The sequence below is a fragment of the Liolophura sinensis genome, chromosome 7 (assembly GCF_032854445.1).
Source record: "Liolophura sinensis isolate JHLJ2023 chromosome 7, CUHK_Ljap_v2, whole genome shotgun sequence".
In the NCBI taxonomy this organism is placed as follows: Eukaryota; Metazoa; Mollusca; class Polyplacophora; order Chitonida; family Chitonidae; genus Liolophura; species Liolophura sinensis.
Genome location: NC_088301.1, coordinates 33,969,982 through 33,993,849, shown reverse-complemented (window position 1 = coordinate 33,993,849; position 23,868 = coordinate 33,969,982). Strand labels below are relative to the sequence as shown.

The 23,868-nt window shown below is 36.9% G+C and overlaps 1 protein-coding gene across 1 annotated transcript; it reads left to right on the top strand.

The window, feature by feature from the left end:
• The first annotated feature begins 36 nt into the window (after window positions 1–36).
• Window positions 37–16,698, top strand: LOC135471693 (transcription elongation factor A protein 1-like). Its single transcript, XM_064751009.1, has 9 exons — window positions 37–266; window positions 1,770–1,838; window positions 4,086–4,197; window positions 5,872–6,096; window positions 8,578–8,631; window positions 9,841–9,995; window positions 13,404–13,550; window positions 13,874–13,945; window positions 14,977–16,698. The coding sequence occupies exons 1-9, from the start codon at window positions 198–200 to the stop codon at window positions 14,983–14,985; spliced, it is 912 nt and encodes a 303-aa protein (XP_064607079.1). The 5' UTR covers window positions 37–197; the 3' UTR covers window positions 14,986–16,698.
• The last annotated feature ends 7,170 nt before the right edge of the window (window positions 16,699–23,868 follow it).

The window sequence follows — 23,868 nt, the reverse complement described above, 5'->3', positions numbered from 1 at the left end:
GGAATATCGGACCGGATGTCCCGCCATATTTACAAACAATCCCCGCGAGTTTGACTAAAAAAATCCAGGAACTTGTTCATTGATTACGTTAAAAATACCCCTATTTGGGCTAAGCTGTATATCTGTAGTAGGTCATTAAACTTACATTGGCTAAATTCTAATCGCCGACTAAGGTTTTCTATTTATTTATCTACAAAATGGGTTGTGAGGACGAAGTGGTCAAGATTGGGAAAAAATTAGAGAAGATGATTGTTAACAACACTGCGGTAAGTATATTATCTTTCTTTGTTAGGATTTCTAGTTGTCATTTGTAGTACTCATAGTTATGCGCATAATGCTGGCACACCTGGTAGTTCAGTTAAATTAAACGTTGAGGTTTATATTCAACAATTTTGGACATTTATCTGCGTGAACGTTTAATTGTCAAATTCAAAAAAGCGGTAGGTCCATTCCACATGTCACTTTGCGGAATGAAGCGTGCCCGTAAATCCACTCTAAAACGGTAGCAAACACCAATTTCTGTTGAGGATTCAAGAGAAATGATGCTTTCAATCACTTAAACACGTTTTAATCCATTTCAGACAAGTTATATGCAGAAAATCGGACAAAGTGTTGACTTTTCTCTCTTCAAAAGCGCATTGTTTACAACAAAAAGTTATTTTGACGAACGGGAAGGAAATATTTCTGTGGATTTCAACAACATTTCGACTTGGAAAGGGATTTACACTTACTTGAGTGATAATAAAGGTCCTATTCTCTCTAATGTACACCAGGAATAGGGGCGTGCTGCCATTTGGAGTGGATTTAATGACCAACTTCGCTCCACAATGTGCCTTGTGAAATGGACCTACCACAGTTTAGAATTCAATGATTAAATTTTGAGGCAGTTAAATGTCAGAAATTGTGGAAAATAGACTTCAATGTTCAACTTAATTGAACCAGCACACCTGGTTGACTCCTTTCAGTTAGTAGTACTAGGCCTACTGGTTATGTATTGGGAGATTAGTATCGAATGCAGGTTAAGCTGAGTAAGTTTATTTCATGACAAAGTTAATGTTAAATTTGAGGTGGTCTCTGATCATAAATTCAGGTATTACAACAACAAAAAATGTTTCTGTCTATAAATGGCCGGCTTATGGGTCAAAGTAGGAATATTGAGGCAGGTAAGGCTCAGAACATTTCATCCAAGTGAACTCAGTTGCACATATGCAACTCTGATTGGAAAAGGCGCATCCACAACAGTTAAAAAGGCTGTTTCTGAGATTTTTGGCAGTATATTGATTAGCACTAATGATTGCAGTTAGCTAGGTGCAAGTTCCTTTATTTAATGGATTGATGCTGGTGTCAAAGGCAAGTAGTGCACAAAGATTCATCAAAATCTGTGCATAACTTTTTTCTAAAGTTGCAGACAAATAAATGCCACAAAAAATTTTTTTGTTCCTTTTTCAGAGGTAATAAACATCAAGTGTTAAATTTTCTGAATGAATGAATTTGCTCAGAGAAAAGGTAAAAAGTGGAACTTTAAACTTTAAAAGATGCATTTCATGTTTTTGTTTATTTTCAGAAAATATGCTTTCATGTGTTTTTCACCAGCGAATCATTCTTCTCAGTACCACAGTTCATATAGAAGAGAAATTAACTGGTTATAAAAAATTCTGTTAAGTTGTTGGTGATGTACTGTATTGAACTTTCTTGTATAAACAAGAGTGTGTTAATGTAATGATGTAAGTCATGTTATTTTATTTGTTGCTTTACTCTTTCCATTTCAGGATCATGGCAGTGCTCCTGACTTGTTAAAAACTCTCAGAGATCTTCCAATGACCCTGGAAGTGTTACAGGTATACATGTATATCCTTTCTATGACAACTCATCACAATGTACTTATTTGTGTTTGATGATGGAAAACACTGCGTGAACATTTCAAAAAAATAGTTTCAGCTTTGTTTGGTGGGGAGGTGAGGGAATGCAAATGTTAAATTGTTTTACTATATGTTTTCACAAGGTGCTTTTTCTGTTTTGCTCCTGTATATTAGGGACAGCAAATGATAAATGTTACATGTTTTATATTCTGCAGTGGTTAAAATTTCTGTAATTGTTAAAGGACATCCCCAACAACTTTATTTGCACACTACATGTTCCCTAGACCCAATATTACTGCTGTGTTGTGATTTTAAAAAAAATATTATCTTAACTAGTTCCTTGTAAAAAACAAAGCATTAAAGTTGGACCCTCTACCTATATTTTCGGCCATGGAGCCCTGGCGCACTGATGTCATATAACATGAAGACCTGCTGAGATTATGCATTGAAAAAGCCCTGCAAAACATTGACAACCCATACATTACTCATTATGTGCTTTTCCAAAAGCCATGATATGACTTAATCTGTAATTACCATCATGTGTACACCTCTTAATTAGAACTCTAAAAATCATATAGGTAAAATTATTTTACAGTAAATATATTTTGAAAAAAAACATTATTTGCATAGTGTCCTTGAAAAGTGTCCAAAACACAGTGACTGAGGGATACGATGGATGACGTTTGCACAAATACTGTAGATGTCCCAAACATATTCCCGTATGCTTTGTCTGAGACAAATGAACGAGAACAGTCTGTCGCTCAACGATAGTGAAAGTGGCAGTTGATCTAATCTTTTGTGTTTTAAAAAGTGTCACCAGTAAATAAATAAGGCTTGAATCATATTGAATATAAGCAGTGAATGGTAACTCACAGAAATGTTTTGGGCCCAGTCAAAATGGCCTGTAGGTATGATAGTTGAGGTGTGAACTGAGCTCGAGGGCCACCCTGTAGCCTCCTGGCTGATGTAGAGCAAAGGCTAGCAGCTCCTTACAGCCTGCTGTTTCAAACACGCAAATAAACAAGTAAATGACAAGCTGTCTGAGAGTGAAAATGTGTACATCCTTTTCTTTTTCGTTTAGCTTCATTTTGTCCTTTGTTATTTTCTTGTTTCTAGTTGAATTAGCAAATTTCTCACATGTTTGAGTCCTCTTTAATCGAAGGGTGTTATTTATGAGACCCGGTCCATATTTTCTCAATCTCTTGCTTTTTCAGGCCATTTATATAACTTTACGGTATCCTATGTTGTGTTGCTGCAGTAACAAGCCACACTGGGACATGGCATAATGTCGAAATTACTTACAAAACTCTGCTCAACAGATAAGCACTTGGCTTAAACCTTACCATTTGCACACTATCCCTATACATCTACAATCGAGCCACCGTTGACCTTGTGACGTCGTAGTCGTCCCTGTATATAAATGTCCCTGTCATATTGACAGTTATTAAAACTATTCAGATTTTTAATTCATGTAATTGCTATATCTGGTGGAATGTATGCTACATTTTCACACCATGTGAAATTTTTTGCTGCATTTTTAAAGGTGAAATATGTTTGAGTACAGCATAAAACACCATTCAAATAAATAAATAAAAGAAAAAGCTTAACAGGAAGTGGTTAACAGCTTGCACTATTTGATCTCCAGTAACTATGGTGTGCATTGTGTGGATTTCCCCTAGGCTTTTTCTCACTAAAGATTGATACAGTTGACACCATAAGTTGACAAGTGTCAGATCAGGTTTGAGTGGCGAGATATTTCTTCCATTTCACATAGGTGTTAATCTTATGGCTCAGACTAATAGTGGACATGTATTCCACCCACCATGATGCTGGCCACCGTCGTATAAGTGAAATATTCTTGAGTACGGCGTAAAACACCAATCAAATAAATAAATAAATAAATATTGCTCTTGCAGTACTTTCAGAATGTTTGTTTTAAATGGTCTGTATTATTTTGACTCGGTAATGACTTGAAGCAGATGTTGGGGATTAACTGCGTGTACTTGCTCTACCAATTTATCCTCAAGTGGTATAAATCTAATTTGTGTGTCTCTAATATGAAGGTTCCTGCATGGCAATACCATGTAAAAGACAGTGTGACCAGTCAGTATAAATATATTATGTTTTAATACAAGGGCATCAGTCTGTCAAATTAATTTTTGTATACATTTATGTAAAATATGTAGAAAAATTCTATTATTTTATATTTCTTTTTGTCATTTGCAGAAAACCAGAATTGGAATGACTGTGAATAATTTCAGGAAAGCCAGTAGTAACGATGATGTTATAACTTTGGCAAAATCTCTCATCAAATCCTGGAAAAAACTTTTATCAACAGGTAGGTAAATAAAATTGAAATCTGGACCGACATTTTTAAAGGTTATTTTAAAGTGAACATAAAGTCACCCACTAAGGATGAATTAATTAATAAAGAAGAATTCCAGAAATGTTTTAAAAATATTTAGAAAATTCTACACCTAAATAAATGACAAATGATCATCAGTATGTAGTGGTGATGCCATGTGATAGCTATCTAGAGTGATGTCACAAAATGTAGGGGCACTCCCAGACAGTCGGTATGAATCAGTATGTCAATGAGAAAATACAAACAGAAAAACACAAAACAGATCTTCGTGGGCACAGGCATCTTGTTTTAGCAGTCCTGTTTGTCCTCGTCTTTGACCTGCATTAGACCTAGCTGGCTGTACCGACATCAGGGGATCTACAGACAATAGCAGGACTTTCTGATTTATAAAAGACTCTTTCATGCAGATTTCGAGAAGACATTTTCGTAATAATTCTGACTTTGCTAAAGAAAAATAATTCAATATCACAATATTTTTCTTCAAGCAGTTACTCTCCCAAGGCTGTTTTCTTGCCAGCTCAACATGTAGGCATTCTGACACGGGCAGCCTTTCTCAGTTCCCTGTCCATAAATATGTGGTCCAAAATTTATCAGTAAAAGACTTAAACTAACAGCAAAATCCAGTTTATTGCCTTTATCCACTGTAAGAAACCACGCTGACAATCGAGAGCTAATAGGTTTTTTGATGTAACAGCCAATTATCACGTGATGCTTTCAGCACTAGTGATTGGCCAAGTTCATAAGGGCTTCTACAACATGGCTACTGTAAGTGAATTGTCCATCAGTGTCATATCCTCAGTGCTGAACTTTATCTTCTTGGCTTTCAAAACTGTAGAATTTTTTACATATTTTTCTGTCATAACTGTCATATATTCTTTTTTCTATGAATATGTAGTGGCAGACTTCACTGTATGTTCACTGTAATAAACTACATTTGCATTTATTTGAGCATTTATTTCCTTACTTAACTAAAAGAAAAGAAAACTTTCCGATGATGTTGACTCTAAAAACATCTGAATATTTAAGTTTCAGTTGGTTTTTATCATCTTAACAACTCTCTCTATGACGTGTGTTTGTGATGTGTGTAACTTTGTACCCAAATACCTTTATCATGAAACTGAAACACAAAATATGTTTTTGGATGTGCCTGCAGTTACTCTCAAAGTTATCCATGTCTCCTTTAACATATCAGTTGGCATTGTCTAACTTGTATGCAAAATGAAACCAGTGACATGGAGGATTTCATGAACTGATATTCGATAATACATCATTTGTAGCTTCACAGTTTGGGCACTTCAAGAGAGATGCAGATTTTGCATGCTTTCAAGCTTTGGGACCAGGTAGTTCATTAACAAAAAAATCACCGAGAAAAAATTGTATTCTGTTTTGACCGTATCTTACATGTAGGGAGTAGAGGCTGTGACTTTGTATTTTCAGTTATTTGATGTCAGAGTTTTCTCTCTCATTTTTTTAAATTTTGTTATGATAGTTACTTTGTCATATTAGTTGTCTCTCATTTTTGTGAATAATCAAGTTCTGTTACATCTGTGTTGTTTCTGATGCAATTATTATATTCTTTGTAATTCAAGAGCTACATGTGGATTGAAATGGTGAATTAAATGCTTTATCATTATGTGTTATTAAAAGATGGTGGCTCACAGTCTAGCTCTCAGTCATCTATGAAGAGTAATGGAGATAGCCTGAAGGAAAGTGTTAGTGACAGTCAAGATGGGGTTAAGGATGAAAAGCCTTCCCCCTCTAAACCCCCAGCACCTGTGCGACAGACCAGCTTCCCAGTTACTGCCTCTGACACAGCTGACCAAGTGAGGTTGAAATGCAGAGAACTGCTGACAAATGCTCTCAAAATAGAAGGTAAATAAAACTCATATGGGCCTGGCTTTACTTGGGGTATGACTGAAGGACTATTAACCAAAGAGATGATCTCCCTGTGGTTTTCTTATTTCTGTACTCAAGAACAGTGGCATATGAACAGTTACCTAGCTCGAAATGAACTGCCTTTTTGGAAAGCCTTCAATGTCTGTAAGGTAAAATCCAGTCATTTATAATGTATGTATTTTCAGCTCGACTGAACGTTCTTGACTCATAATGCCAGATATTGTTTAATTTGAGCCAGTATGTACCAGATTAGGGTAAAAAATGATGAATAATTATTTTTCCAAAGTTTCTGTGCCTGAGAATATTTGTGCTGCACACTTTGCAATCCATAGTTGTAGACTTGTTTAGGGTAAGCTGAATGTATTTTCCCTTCTCTTATGGGCCCATTTGTGCCAGTCAGAAATTGCGCTAATACATAACTATATACATTCAACTATGGCAAGTGTGTGTACTTGAACTGAACTAATTTGCAAAGCAAAATGTTTGGCTAACTTGCACCTCCTTCGCACTAGATAGGCTAGATAAATAGTACACTGACCAGTAGGTTGAGAAATATTTGCATATTCCATATCATGGCTGTTCGACCTCTGGTCAGACACCATGCCCTTCCCAGAAGTAGTGAGGATTACAACTCAAATAAACACTGTAACTCTAAATGGATAATTCCTCATCATAACAACTGCCTTTTACTTTGCCATACATAATTTTGTCTTGGTAATCCAACAAAGTAGCATTTCGTGCAAAGTAAATCTCCCAAGCTGCATGTATACATGTAAACCTACTGTAGCCTGTGATTTCAAGACAGTCATCCTTTAGCTAGGTGATTTGAATCGTCGCCAACAAAGTCCTCGACTCCATAATTTGTAGTTTACCTGTCCAGATAGTGCAAAACTGTGGTACTATAAATAACTCGGTTCCAAAAAATTCAAAATTGCATTGCAAAAGTAATTCAAGAGATTTACAAAAATTAGAAAAACTACAAAATTTTGCTCATGGACGTACATCCCAAATTGGCATTACCCATTCGAACCTAGATGGCAGTACTACATAGCCTGGATGCTTTCTCTTGAAAACTGATATTTGATCAGGTTACTATTACAAATTTGTGTGTAACACTGAGATGGGGGGGATATTACGACATGAAATGGAACACCTAAAGGGATGCAGAATGCTTATTTGCTCTGCAATCTTTTCCTTGTCAATTCAGGAATGGCTGCGTCTCTGACTAGAGATAGAGCAGCTGTGATCATGGCTTATCCAAATATTTCTCAACCTACTAGTTAGTGTCAGACTATAGATAAGCACATCATTTAGACCTCATAAAATGATCTATAACACCCACAAAGTAAAACAAGATTATACTGATTTAGCCCAGGTAAGTCTGGGCGTCTTTATGCTTAATTACTGTTTACATAAATCTTTATGTTGCAATCCTAAACATTTTTTTTCTGTCAAGGGAGAAAAGGAGACTACTCAGATAATTGAAACTAGAGAAATCGTTACTAGAGAGACACGTGCCTAACACACACATGAAATCAAAATATCAGACAACATGGTACCCTCTAGGAAAATCACTAGTTTCCCATAAAGTACACTTGAATTCTTCGGCCCTGACCTTAGATTTTTTAAGTGTCAGAAGTTATGTTGACAATGTGGTTCCAAATAGTGAAGAAAGGAAAACAGCTCTGAAATGGCCTGCTGGGTTGAAGGTTGTCTCTTACCTACCATACAGCACAAAGGGGAGCAGTTCACAAAGAGTAGTGATATCAGAAGGTGTGAGACTGTTCTGCATAATCTGCATGGCGAGTAAATGTCTTGGGCACTGCAAGGTCAGGAAATTACAAAGTATGGATCATAAGTAAAAAATATGAGAGAAACTTCAGATCATCTGCAGTGGATTTGGCATGGTCTAGGCCTATATTTAACTGTAAAAGTGAACCAGGGCCTAGTTTCACAAAGATGTCCGACAAACAATTTGACAGTAATAATGACGTGCAAAATATTGTGCAACAAATTATAATAAATAATGTTGTACGCCGCTTTGTGAAACTGGGCTCTGTTCACTTTCCCAGTTCCTTGTGCGGAAATTTATAGGAGTAGTTGAGCTCTCCCACTCTCTGGTGGTAGACTTTTAGTTGGAAGGATTTTGAGTCTTTGTTTAGACCCCAAAAGTAAAACAAACCAGAAGGTAGTGAAGATTTCAATTAGTGAAAGTTGGTGATTCATAGCATTTTAAATGAATTTGTTGTCAGTCATTTTATTTTGCAAATTGGTTGCAAAGATATTACATACATTACATGATGCATGTACCATTCATATATAGTTTAAACCTTATAAAATGGGAATATGTTTTCTACATTCATAATTAACTACTGTACATTTTGATGAAGAACTTGGTTGTAAAAAAAAAAAGTCAAAAAAGAATACCAATATTAAGTTTCTGATTTTTCATTTCAGATCCACCGTCGGGTTCTGGTGAACCAGGAGAAATTGCTGCATCTATAGAAGATGATATCCTTTTGACAAAGTCTAATCTGTATTATGTTGTATGTCTTGTTGTAATTTGGTTACTAACAGTTGTAAGTGTATTAAGTATTGGCCAAAGTGTACAGGCATTTGTCGCATGGCTAAGATTATTAGGTCACCAAAAAAGTAGGATCAGTCTCATTATCATAGAGGGAATTTTCAAGATTCCTGCCATTATTCCATTTTAGGGCCTTGATGGGGAAGAGTCATATTATGGTCACACACGTTCACTTGAGACAGCTGCCTTAAAGAATATTCATCATTGATATGTCAAAAGGTAGTGGTGTACTTGCATAATCTGGTGTCCTCCTCCTACCCCCTACCCCCAACAATATACTTGTATAGGGCCTATTACAGATTCAGATTCTCCGGAGTTCCCCATGGGGGCTCTCACACATATACCAGAAATTGGGGGTAGAATGGAGCATGTTCTCAAAGCATCCATGGCGAATTTTATTTTAAGTGAAATATGAAGAAAGTGGTGTTCTAGATTTGTACTCAGTACATATGAGTGCTTAATGCCAGAAGATGTACATTGTTTAACTCAAAGGATTATACTGATAAAAACTAAATCCAGATAAGAACTCCAGTTTCGAGATGTCCTGGTGGGTAATAAAGCCATTTTGTCAAAGTTGTGGTAACGGCAGGCTCAAGCATGACAACTAGCACCAGTATGAGCACAATTTAACCTAAGCCCTACATCTCTGTACATTTCGGTGTTGCCTTTCTTCTCAAAAACAAATTTCTTTATATGAAAAGTTTAAAATCCAAAATGGATTTCATATAGGGCTATATTTTATAAATAGTGCTTTCATGGATACTTTGTTTATTCCTTGACTTTGCCTTTGTGTTAGACCGATGATATGCAAATAAAAAGCGACAGTATGTACATGTACATGTTTGGTCTTATGCCGATGTGTTAATGGTTAGCCTGATTTTAGGCCACATTAACCTTACATTGTGACTGCATGGTGTGCTGGTTAATGTTTAGTGTGATCTAAATAAACTACTGACACATATGGATATCACGTCAATTTCCTGAGTATGGTATTAAATAACAGTGATTATTAAATTTTGAAAAATATCGACGAAAAGAGCTTCATTAGAACATAATATTTATGGTATTCTGAAAACATTGATAATGATAATGCTTTTGGCACTTGCAAGATCTTTTGTAGTCCTTAACACTTTTACCTGTTTTTAAAGAGTTTGGCGGTACAGATATCAAGTATAAAAACCGAATACGAAGTCGTGTGGCAAACCTGAAGGATTCAAGGAACCCTGCCTTGAGAGAAAATGTCTTGGTTGGAAATATTGCTCCTGAGCAAATTGCCAAAATGACCTCTGAGGTAAAATTTGTGTTTGTTTTCTGTTATTAGTACCTTCCTGATACTTAGGTGGACAGTAGCTGTGTTGGTCTATCATCAGTTTTGCAGACTTCATGGAGCGTCGCAAAAAATCGCAAACATTTCAGTCGCAAAGTTTCAGGATTGCGAATGATTGATTCTCAATTGCAACGGCAACTTTCTAATCGTTTCCAATTCAATTTAACGATTGTAATTTTGATGAAAAGTTTGCGATTGGTCTCGATAAGAAGACATTACGTTTAAGACGATAGAGTGATACAATGCCTCTCTCAAAACTCTGATATCGGTAGGCCTACGTGCATGTATACAACTAATGCCAAAGTATGATCACATCATATTTCACATCCACATTTTCTATTTTGTTGTAATGCATATACTTTATTCTGTTCGGCAAGGTTTGCTTTGACACACATATTCCAATCATAAAATTTGTGACACACAGAATGCTGAGAATCACACTGCCGAAAATTGTCATACCCCTTATTGCAATGGATGGGGCTCAATCATGATTTATGTACAATAAAACAATTACACGTTGTTGTCATAAATACATGTGATCTTTATATGTGCTTTGCTCCATATTCCCAGATCTTACTGTTGGTTGGGAATATGGTGGATGACGATGAAATGCCAAACCACACATTTTTTTCCAGTCAAAATTGTTTGTGAGTCGTTTGCCTCCAGCCATGCAGATTTGTGAATCAGTAATTAGGCAAAGGGTATAGGCCAAGCTGAAAATCTTAGGTACATTATTCTCTATGTTCAAATGAAATAAATCTGGGTTGTGTTTTTACCATTTATCAGACTTCCAGTTCCTAATTGGCCTTATCTGTAGCCTAATATTTATCTTGTTTTTAAAGAATTTACTTTTATATGTTAGTAGTTGCCGCAATGATTAAATTATAAATTTAAAGTATTTTTAAATTTTGTGAATAAGTATAGTTTTTTGTTGAAGATGAAAATGTATAAATAATCAGTTAGACTTTCGTGACAGCCTGCTTAATTTAGGTGAAAGCAGACATCTGTGTATATGTTAATATTAGCATGGGTTTTTGAAAAAAAATTTAAAGTACATGTATGTAGGCTAAAACGTGCCATGCAGATTATGTGCATCAGTAAAAAAGGAAAAATATTATTGGTTTTGTGTTATGGTAGTTGAAACTGGGATGCCATGTCATATGTTCCCTTTAATGAAATGAAGCAGTTCTTCTTGGTCATATTCTGACTAACTTTGGTGTTATTCGCACAGACAAACAGTCACGCCGCTGTTGCCACGTTTTACAGAAGAGTCAGGGAAATTCGCCTTCATCAAAAGAAAACATCCTATACTCAGTTTCAAAGGCATAGTTATCTTCTTGGAATGTATTTACTGACATGGAGTAAAATATATACAATGTCAGTGACAAGTGCTCATAGAGAGATTTAGTGTCTGGAAATATCAATAAAGGCACACCCTGCTATAAAGAGCCAATAAATTGAACATAAATGTATTACTTTATATTATATTAATTTTAGACACTAAGCCATGTCATTAAAGGGTCAAAGTGACTTCAGGTAGACACTTAGAACTCTGAAATGATTACCTAGCTGTTCCCATCCACTGACTGCCACTGTAACATGCAAGTATATGTTGCTCTAGCATGACATCCCGTATACAAAGCAAAGTAAAGTAATGATAAAACTCCTGAAAAATGAAAGATTTATACACTGTCGTGAAAGACATGTTTAGTTTTTTTATGCACAGGTTATTTTATTTAACAATCCTTTCAACAAGATTATTATTTAAATGTTTGCTGGCAGAAGCGTTCTCTTACGTTTGTTTCTATTTAGTCTACGGGCACCTGCACATTTTCTTTTCAATTGTAAAAAATGTGTTTTATAATTTTTACAAACAGCTTTTATTAGTTATGGTAACAGGAACAACAGTCATTGGAGCACGATCGCAGATATCAGTAAGCCGCCATTAATTGTTTAGCCTTTGACATGTCTACAGGCTGCCACGTGGAACTACTTTTGTATTTGGTCCCGATGACAGCAATCTTGCATTTGCCCTGTGATTACACAGCCTCAGTCGAAATTCCGCTTACATCAATCGCGAACAGATCGCGAAGTGAGGAAGGCCTCTCGATCTGTTTCAAAATTGATCAAAGGCGAAATTCTCAGATTGCGAATGATTGGTTCTCAAACAAAATTTGGCCATGTTCCCAATAGGGCCTAAAGGAAGTTCAACATACTACATTGAACTTTTGTACATGGCTTGACCATGAGTTACCGAACAGGATTGAATTTCGGGATCTGCCATTTTCAACAAAATTGTGGTCGTTATTGGACAGTGACAGTTTTTCAGACTGTTTTCCGAAAAAGTCCTCTTCTGAAACTCAACTCATAGATTCATACAGATCAAGTTCGAGGCTGTTCTGGTGATTTGTAAATTTTTGTTATGGGACAGGAGCTGTTCATCTTCATTCCACTTAAGCGTTTTTGTTGCTGCAACTCCTTGGTCCTTTACCATTTAGGTTACAGGCACATAATTAACCTTTTGTTTTAACCAAGGTTGTTTGTGAAGGGATGATGGTTAAAGATCATACATGTTCAACTGGCTGTTTGCTGTACAAGTGAAAAATCAATGAGTATCATGACAGTTGCATACTATTCAAATACATATACTTGTATGAAGAAAATGAGATCGTTGGTTTCCCAGGTTTCCTCTCAACATGATGCAGATCACTGTCATATAGATGAAATATTCTTGAGTATGGCGTAAAATGCTAATCAAGTAATGAAATATTCTTGAGTATGGTGTAAAATGCTAATCAAATAAAAAATAAACAAAGTGAAAACTATGTTAGTATGCCTGGTAAAATTTTAGCAGAAGAGTTGGTCAGGGTGATGTATCTCATTATTCCCTTTGGGAATAAACACCACTGAGGTGGTAATTAGTAGTAACTAAATATTATTCAGTAAGGCTCAAAGCACCAATTAAATAAATGAATAAGTAATTATTGAGTTATGATAACATCTACAAGAAAACTTACATTCTGTACTCGGTGTGTGATAGAATCATTTGGAAGGAGGTATATGTAGTTGATAATTTGATATGATCACCTACAATAACTCATTTGAATCAATGTTTTCTTGATTTAAGATCTCTGCTATATTGTCCTCCAGGATCCCACAAACCTCTGAGGCAGAACAGTGCAAAATTGCTCGTTTTGTAGTCATCACAGTTCAAAATTCTAGTGTTACAGACAGGAGTATGAAATCCCTTTGTTTTCCCAAGCTATGGAGGCAACTGTTATGTTGTTGAACTGGGAGAACAATTTATGCAAGTATGTGTTTTCTTTCTTAAGTTAAAATATCTCAATTTACATTATTGTTATCCAATTCTAGGAAATGGCTAGCAAGGAACTCAAAGATCTTAGAGCAAAGATGACCAAAGACGCCATTAATGACCATCAGATGGCACAAACTGGTGGAACAAATACTGATTTGTTGAAGTGTGGAAAATGTCTGAAAAACAACTGTACATATAATCAGGTTTGTGTGAATATTTCTTGCTCTTGCTGCTTCCAGGCTATTTTACATATTTAAACTCCTGAAGTTTGCTTCTTTATTTTTTCTTTTGAAAATACTTTTATATTTGTTCCATTATATGATATTGTAAACGGATTCTTTTATAACAGTTGCAATCAGCTGGGCACTCGTTTATGCAGGAACAATCCATTTGCATGGTATAGTGATTGCATCAATACCGATTTCATTCATACCGTTTCCTTTCTCAGAAAGAAATGTTGAGCACTACTGGAATTGTACATGTATTTGAACATCATACTGAATTAAAGGTATTTCTTTTTTTTCAGGTTCAAACACGGAGCGCTGATGAACCAATGACAACATTTGTTTTGTGTAATAATTGTGGACATAGATGGAAGGTATGGATGCTGAAGAGCTTTGGAAATGCCACAAACATTTCTTAGCTCTTAAGTTTCTCCCAAGTATGTCCCCTTTTTGGACAGTAAGCAGGATGTCAAAGATTTAGTTAAATGGTGCTTTGTGTTTGGAATTTATAGAATATTTATAGATTGTTAAGACAGTGTAGTATTGAGATTTGCAAGTCACGTTCAACTTAGTTCCTCAGGTTCTATCAGCTGTTGCGGTTAAAAAGCTGCACAGTGTTGTTCGAACATTTAACCAACATGGTATTATCACCTGGATGCTGGGTTTTTCCCCTTATTAGAGCTAGTTCTTGTTGCTTTTGGCTATTAACTGGCAGAAACACACAGTTTCAACAGTGTGTTCATGGTCCAAAGAGAAACCTATTTGACCATGTACTGGCACATTGTGAACTGGTTTGTAGATTGAAGAATGATTTCTGTTGTAAGTTTTTTTTATTTTCTTTATTTGGTTGATGATACATGCCTTGCTTAAAGAGGCAGATCAAATCAGCTTTTCTGTATATCCCAAGTATAGCTTATATTATTGCCTCTGAGTAAGACTCAGACTCGTACCTGTATAATTTCAAAGGTTAGAATGATTGGGAAGCTTAAAAACTTTATAATGCGACCAGCTTTACAAATTTTGGAAAATTTATTACCAGTTTTGAACAGTAAACTAAAATGTGAACTAACATGGCTGATTTTGTGTGAATGGTAAAGTTAAGGGCTATTCTAAAGTTATAAGAAAAATTGGATTGTATATGCACTGAGCAATTTTTTAACAAAAATCTTTATTGTTCTCCAATTCTTGTATTAAAGCTTCTGCATAACGAAGCAAGAGTTTGATTTATGTCCTGGGGCTCAATGCTGACTATTTGTTAAATGGCAGCAGGAACAATGCCTCTGTCAAATGCGACTGTCAGACAGCAAGTTACATTTACACAGTTTTAGTCAAGTATTATTTGCAAGCATAAATATAATTGCGAGCACCATGACAGTAAATGAACTCAAAAACTTTCTCTTTTCAGTTTTGTTGATGTTGGGTGCCCTTTTGTCTGCAAGATGAATCCAGCTGCATTGGACCTAACATTCTAATACATGTGTATTCGTATGGGTTGAACACTTGCTGCAGAGATATTCATTCTATTGACTCAGTGGCTGCTACCCTGCTGGAGAAAGATCACTGTGAGACCCTAATGCCATATGGCCTTCCTGTGTGGATTGCGCACATATACTGAAGTCCCATTTTCTCTACAAAAGAAAATGATCCTACTGTTTGGTCATTCCTGGTCAAAGTTCCAACCGTAAGGAAGTAATACAGAAATTATTTTACATTCTTAAGATATTGCTTTTTCCACATGTGGTGGCTTAGGGTACAGAGTATCACTTTTGTGAAACAAGAAGAATTTGTTTTATTGGCCTCCTGGCCATCTTACTCATGAATTATAGTTGGAACAACAAAGAGAAACTCGAGGAATGGGCATATCTATCCAGTAGTAGGTAGTCAATATCGCTGTCCAAAGCCTAGTATTCCGCACTACAGGATCAGGCACATCGTTACCAATACACACACGCCAAGGGTGCGACAGGCATCACAGTACGAGATGTAACTCTCTTGGGGCATGCACATCAAGTATAAAGATGGTGTTTGATATCAATAGTTTCATTTGTCTTGGTGAGGATTACAGAGTATATAATGTATGTATGCTTAAAACAAATAGACAAGATAAACGGCAAGGAATGGCTTGCAACCTGTCAAAATTGAGGGATGTGGAAAAGCTTGTGTTTAAAATATCTTCAGCGGATGGAACAATACATAGAGACAGGTTTGGAATTTCTAGGCCACTGACAACACTAGATTGATTCCGACATTATGGGCTAGAAGACGTGAATTCCTGTGTGTATATCCCTTGTAATGTGGACATTGTATTGCCGTCAAGTTTGTACTTATGCATCCATGATTGCTGGTATGATAGTGGTAAATGGCCACAATTTTGTGTAAATGAAGTCTTGTATCAGAACATGTTACAGTATGATTTTGCAAATTGTGGAACTGTAATTTAGTTACCTGACACATCAGTGAATAAAAACTTGGTTCATTTTTATTAGAATGCGTACAAAGATAAAATATGGACTGTCATGTAAATGGTTTATAATGTAATTCCTCTCTTCACTTGGTAGAATTTTTTGCATAAAAGTGTTCCAATGTTTTAAAGGTGTTGAAGAAACATATATAAAGAACAGTAATGTGTTTCTGTTTTGTTTTTTTGTACCAAGCAAAGAGAGACGCAGTGAACAAAGTTATCCACTTCGAGTATCTTGGCCACAATTTAGGGATATAATTCCATTTGTGAAAATTTTATTATTTTATCGTTCATTAGATCATCAAATATATAATCAGAAAGGTTTTGAAGATTGCAGTGTGTCCAACAGGCCTATCATAATAACTGATATACATAAATCTCTGTTTGCATTTTCCCATGAGATAGGAAAAAAGTTGGAATTTTTTGTACAGAGTAGATACGTCTTAATTATAGGATAGTCTTGCTGTTATTTTTGACATAACTATATTATTTTGAAAAAAAAATATCGTTTGCCTTTTTGTTTGTCTGATGACATCAGGAGGACTACACATTCGTGAGTTCCAGCCGTAACCTTAGCTTATTAGACATGTCATACTGCAGATTTAGGAAGTGTGTTGGGCATGCCATTCTACAGTCATTGTTTCATCATTCATGGTCGCTGTGAGTGGAAGTCCAGCTCATGCTGCCTTCCTCTCCGACCTCAACCTGCTGGTGGTCGTGGTTTTCCCCGGGCTCTGCCCAGTTTCCTCCCACCATAATGCTGGCTGCCGTCGTATAAGTGAAATATTCTTGAGTACGGCGTAAAACACCAATCAAACAAATAAATTTTTCTTGGTACATTTCTAAAACAAATCTTTCGTAATCTGGTTGCAAAGTGACCTGTATTAGTTTAAGGAGACCCCAACGACTTTATTTTCCCGCTAAGCGTTCCCTAGAGACAATATTTATGCTATGTTAGTCTGTAAACTGCATTCAAACAAATCTTACGTCAACTACTTCCATATAAAAAAAAAAACTATTAGGTTGGATTTTCTGCGTATCTTGTGGAGCGGGCAGCCCTGGTCGGGTGACGCCATGCAGGTAAGACTGGATGGGATTATATATTGACAAGCCCTGTAAGGGCTTGCCGAAACCATGCATTAGGCATACCTACTTTGTGCTTTTCCAGAAGCCATCTTATGACAATCTATAATTACTTCTACGTGTACACCTCATAATTAGCACCCTGGAGGTCATATAAGTAAAACAGTTTTGTAACAAATATTTTGAAACATAGGCTAGGGGAATTAGATCCTGGAAAAGCGTGTACGGCATAGCGACTGGGGGATACGATGACCTATTTCGCTCACATACCGGCGACGTATATGACACAAACGCGCTCCCGTCTGGTTTATCGGACACGAATTGAACATCAATAGAACTGTGGTAGCATCTGTGGAGAATTTGGCACGGTTACGTTGTCCACTACAACTTTTTATAGCCAAGTCAAGCGACATGAGGATCCATGCAGACAGGCCAGCGACTTGAGTTGCAGTGACGACAGTCTGACTTAACGCCAGTGAAAATTACAATGGAGCTAATCTTTTTTGTTTCAAAAAAGTATTGCCCGCAAAAATAGGTATGGTTTGAATTCTGTTGAATGGAAACAGCAGTTGGTAAGGTGTGGCGTTGTAAGGCAAAGACTAGCGATTCCCCAACAGTTCGTGTCACAGCTTGCTGTTTCAAACAAGCTAGTAGCTAAACAACATTTACATTCCGGGGGTGAAAATTCGGACGTCTTTTTCATTTCCGTTTGTTTTTTTTTGTTTTTTGGGGGGGTGGGTGGGGGGGGGGGGGGGTGGAGGGATATTATAAGGTTCACCCTTCGACCTTTTCTTTCAGAAGGTACGGCTCATACCACTAGGATCGAGTTCCACGTAAATTAAAGGCCGTTTTGAATGAGATCTGGTCCATATTTTCTGAATCTGTGGCCTTCTTAGATGTTTATAGTAGTTTAGATGTTTATTATGATAGCCCATCATAAAGAGGAGACTTGATATAACTGTATATTCACGTTCATCATGTTTAATAATATTGCCACATTGGTGTACGAACAGCAGCATTCAAAGCGCAGCAAAGATACATGTATTTTGATTAACGGCAACTTTTCATGCTAGCATGATTCACGATTTATTTATTTGAATGGTGGTTTACATGGATTTAACTAATAATTAATTTTATTATGATACAGTGTATATTGACGATTGGTATAAAATAACGTGTTTCGACGCCAAGATTCTGAGACACTTGACTATCCTTTTAATATTTGACTTGACTGATGGATATTTCTTTGGTTTCTTTTTTTGTATAAATTGACGAAAGGCCATTATTAACCTGTCAGGTGTGACCATTTGCCATTCAGCTATCCACATTGTCGTCGCGGCTCTGGGGTTACCCTCTATGCTGTATAGTATTTTCATATTACATACTAAAGAATGTGTACGCATCTGACCCAACATCGCATTCGCGAAATATCAATGTAGTTTATACACATTTATTTCATGGTAATAATTGTTCGCCGATACTTATGTGTACATTAATTGGTATACTCCAGTTTACAAGATTATTACTCTCAAAAAGCAAATGTATATCGTTTGATACAAACATTTGTGTAGAACGCGATGTAAACGAGATGTGTCACGGGTACGCAATTTGCTGCACGTCATACGTGTAGATATATAAAAATAAGATGATGTATGCAAGATACAAATTAGTATTCTTGATAGAATTAATGTGTGCATGTGTTACACATCTTATGTATTTTGAGGACATGAGGGCGAGTACTATTAGGGTATTTCTGAGATATTGAAAATTATCACTGATTTACCGAAGTAGTTCAACTTTTAACATCTTCGTAATTTTTTTTTTTGTATTTGGATATATAAATCCGCCTACAGCATCGTTATTGTGAAGCACAATGCGTAGTTCGTAAAATACATGTAAAATACATATATACATATATTTTTTTTTTTTACAAATTAATTTTAGTACCGTTTGTTCGCACTCTTTAGCTGCATGATACAAAACGGTCACATTTCCAGTGATTCGGCCGGGCCATAGGCTATGGCCCAGACCAGATATTGGTACTAGGGCCTACTTGGGATGCCCCAACCTACTTGGTGCTAACATGTTTATAAGTTCAGTGGAAGTAAATTAAGATATAACCTTTTCACAGTGGTAGACTATCACATATTTTGAGAAAGTGAAAAATCATCATTTTTGGTGATGCGTAGATTACGAAAAGCAAGAAAACGCCATATATCTCACGTTCTGAGTCAAAAAATAAGGCCATGTCAAAAAGCTGGTTTGTATTGTTGATGACGTAAAGTAAATTTAGCAATCCACTAGTGTATTTAATATGAGATGTTAGGAGAAAATCCCTGTGAATCGTACCTTTACATGTAAAATCTGTGAGCTTTTCAGATGTTTTTCATGCAGTATGACCAAATATCTAAAGCTATGCACTTCTTTCGTTTAGAACTATAATTATTTAGGTTTAGATAAGGTAAATTAACTCAAGTAAATGAATTGCCACGTTATTGTCTTACCATTTAAGCTCGGTATATACGAGAGTTTTAGAACGCGACTCAACTCCAAGTCGTACCGTCGTGATGCCCGGTGACTTGAAAAATTAACCGGTATACACATAAAGATGTACATTTCGCAACTCAAGTTGATTTGACTCTCACCGTTATTTAGCAAACACCCGCACTTAGCTTTAAACTCAGCAGAAACTAAGCCATGCTTTTACTCCTCATATGATACACACTCATATTGTACGCCAGCATGAATCAGCACTCTGGGGATTGACTGTCCCCTGAGGCTTGGTCTCTTCGCATTCTTATTTTGTTCATCATTTTGATCAAACGCATATTTATTTAATTGTTGTTTAACGCCGTCCTCCATATTTCACTTATATCGAAATCGAACACAGCCAGGGTAAAACTCACGGCTTCATGGTATGTATATAGGCGTATATGCACATCGCCTTGACGTATTGCCGCTGTTTAACGCCATACTCCTTAATCACTTATATGATAAGGGTGGAGGGAAGTGGAGTGTCCGACATAAAGCGCAGAAGAACAAATATGCACACCATATATGATGGGGAAAAGTGGTCTCAGTTCTTAGACTGTGCAATCGGTTCAACGAAAGCTTAAGGTCAAGGTCCTATGAACAATGAAACGGGAGTAGTGGGGCCGGGGGGAGTATAAACTTTTTTTCAAAGAATGCCTGAACTGAACCCACATACCTCGGACGTCCGTGCGATTAAAGAAAATGAAGGTTTTATATAGGTCCCTGTAACCACATTGTGCGTCCGATTTATCTGGATTTGCAATCTGCAAAAATTTCGACGCTGACGTTTAGGACTCTTCATACGCATACGAGCATGTAGTTTCAAGATTTCAGTTCTTCATTTTTTGCCTTAATATGTTTGTGGAGGATCAACAACCAATGGATCTGCGACATAACAAATAAAAGTTCAACATAACACACATAAAGGCATAACCATTCATCAAAACTGTGAACGACGCACCTGTCTGCTCCGAGTAAGTCCATTAAAGTGAAATACAATTGTAGAGGCACATACATGTATGGGCAGATATTTAGTTAGAAGTTGTAACCTGTAACTTCTAACTTCAAACTTGAAATAGTTTACCTATTCCATTTTAAAGTTACAAGTTAAATACAAGTTGAAATTTTAACTTCGAACTAAAGGTCTCTAATATGTACCTCGATATCACTTCATGACATTCATGCATCTGGATTCGCCTGCCTGCCCTTCCTGCGTTTGTTTATTCTCTTTACAACGCCTTTCATGAAAGGTAGACCAATAACAATGGTATCCTTTCAATCTCGCGTACAACGCTATCAGATAATCATGTATGGAATACAGGGGAGACTAAACTGAACCCTGACAAGCTAGTTATTTTTACAACTACACATGCATGCCCTGAACATGGGCTTAATCGCCACAGTTTGGATAGATATGGTACAATTGAGAACAGCTTTGGCAGATATCGCGAGTGTTTACCGCAAACTATACAACTGTTGGTGCTCATAGGGGATATAATTTATGTGTCCCTCGTTGGCTTTGACTAGGTTTTGAGTAATTCTATACCAGCGACGCTTTCGCTAAATTGCGAATAACATTTTTTAAAACCAAATTCTGCTTTGGAGCGAGATAGCCAGGTGGGGAGCAGTAATTAATCACTTTAGTGTCAGGCTGAGGCCTAAACCTTTTGCAAGGGTATATACAGTGATCGCTTTTCTTTCCATCATTGACAATCTTGACAACGCCATATTTCAGTGCTGGTTAGTGTTAAGAATCTGAAATTGATTTATTCTTTATTTGAATAAATTTATTTATTTATTTATTTACTCAATTGTTGTTCAAGAATATTTCACTTGTACGACGGTAACCAACATTATGGTGGAAGGAAACCAGAGTCCTCGGAAAATGTGCGACCACCCCAAAGTTGCTTACAGACTTCTTTATGTATGAACGGAGTGGAAGCCAGTCAGAGCTGGTCTTGAGCTCACGGTGGCCACAATGGAGATATGCTTGGGGGTCATTACGCCGCAATAGGGTGCTAACCTCTTCGGCCGAAGAAATTTGAGTGGCGAGGTCGTTTTGATTAATAACATCTATGTGAAATTCGAGGAAACCATATATCAACAATGTATTTATGGGTATAAATTGTGCTATCCTTTTGGCAGGCCTATTCCTATTCTCTTATGAATACCACTATATGCAGAAACTGTTGAGGGGTAATTCTCACCCGGTCCGATCTTTGGTACGTCTTATCAGGACATACATTTGTACAAGGACCAAAATGGTTTGCTCTCTCGCAGACTTTACAAGACGAATAGTTAAAAATTTGACATTGTACATTATCCTTACTTGTACAGGAATATACCGAAGGGTTACACGCTTGTGCAGTTGAGAGTGATCGAACGATATACTCCGTACAAAGGCTACACTCACTTCAGCTATAAAACAGAGGGCAAGGAAGTGTGTGGCATAGCGGACAAGCTAACTTTAGGTGAAGGATCAGGCGCGAATCACAGTGGTTCTCTGGATTGCATAGTAACAATCATGTTATAATAGGCTGCGTAAATCTTGTTCCGTTTTCCTTCATGATATATCCCAGCAATGGTATTTACGCTTTCTTTCTTTTTGTTTTAACGAGATAAACACACGATTTACATAGGTATAGATATACATTTAGATGCATATACTGGCACCTTCATTTACTTTTATCCGTACTGATTTTTGTTACATGAAATGTTTCTGTGAGCATGCCATTGGGGTTAAGCAACTTAATTGAATATTTAACTGAAGTGCGCTTACGTCTTTGTTGTTCATGCTAGTAAACATGCAGTGAATGTGGGAGAGTTTACATTATAGAATGAGAAGCCGCATATACGCCAGTTTTAGAATATCTGCCTCGCAAGTTTTATAGATTCATGAAACGTAACGTTTTCCTGTAGGCCCATTCTTACCCGTTGCGGTCATAACTGGTAAATTTTATTAATTTTCAAAATCAGCTAACCAGTCCTTCAGTGACAGTGACGTGTATGTTGTACAAAGAGCTATATATAACACTAGAAATAACCATACGTAATGTACCACAAGTTGCACAAGCTGCCAGGCAAAAGTTCATTTTCCCCCTAGGCCCGTTAGGCGCAACTTTCTCCTGTTTGGACCCAGGACATAATTAAACCCAATCATAACTACTTCGGATTTTCAAGATTATTATGTAAACTTTCAGAATATGCCGGGCAATCTAACCACAGTTTTTCCTATTTTGCATATTATTGGCGATTTCTCTGTTTTATTTGAATATTCTCTGTGTTGTAACCTGTTTGCCAAGCGCTGCTTGTCTGACAAGATGTCTGCACTAAGGTCATTGAACATAGCTTCTATAATGTGCAATCCCGATTGGCTAGTGATGATTTGGTGGTGGGGGGGGGGGGGGGGGGGGGGGGGGGGGGGCTTAGCAATCGGTCGGTTATAAGGCGTAAATGCAGGATAAAAGATGGTTATTGCGGCATAAACTGGAATCGAACTCAGGCCTGACTGATTGCCGTCTGCAATTAATGGCTGCTGTCCCACTCAGTCCTTTCACGGACAAGTGAAACAGTGAGGCCTGTTACCATTACTATAGTTCTCTGTATGGGTTAAACAAAAAGTTTGATGTTGATGGGTGCATAAGGAGCATGAAGGCCAATGTATTGTGGGTTTAAAGGCTGCCTTTTCGTCAAACCACAATCCCACTTTAATGAGGTCTCTGATGTATCCTAATTTCGACTTCTCCGTAGTGGCCTCACCGTGGGAAATCGTAGTTGAATGCTGACAAAAGTTTAATCCTGACCCTTGCCGGTTCAAAGCACCACGAGCAATACCAAACACCTATATTAGCTACAGAATTAGGTTGTCCAAACTGCCACATTGCACATTATTGCCTTTGTTCTGGTACTCTTTTAACTGGGACACCAAGGCCCAGGCCTTCTTTGCTGGTACAACTTTCATATAAAAATCATTGTAGGGCTCATTTTTTGGATGAGGGGCCCGACGGAAAATAGTTTAAATATAAATAAACTATTTTATTTAAGTATTCTTGGTAAAATCCCTTTTTACCTTCCCCAAGGCCTGTTGGACTCCAATACAATAATAAGGTCATTCAAGTCCTCAGCTTTCATTAGGCGAATTTCCAGCATTTTCCAGCATCCAGAATTTTCGAACTCCACATTGAATGTAGCTTTTCCAAACTTGTGAACTTGGTCTCATCC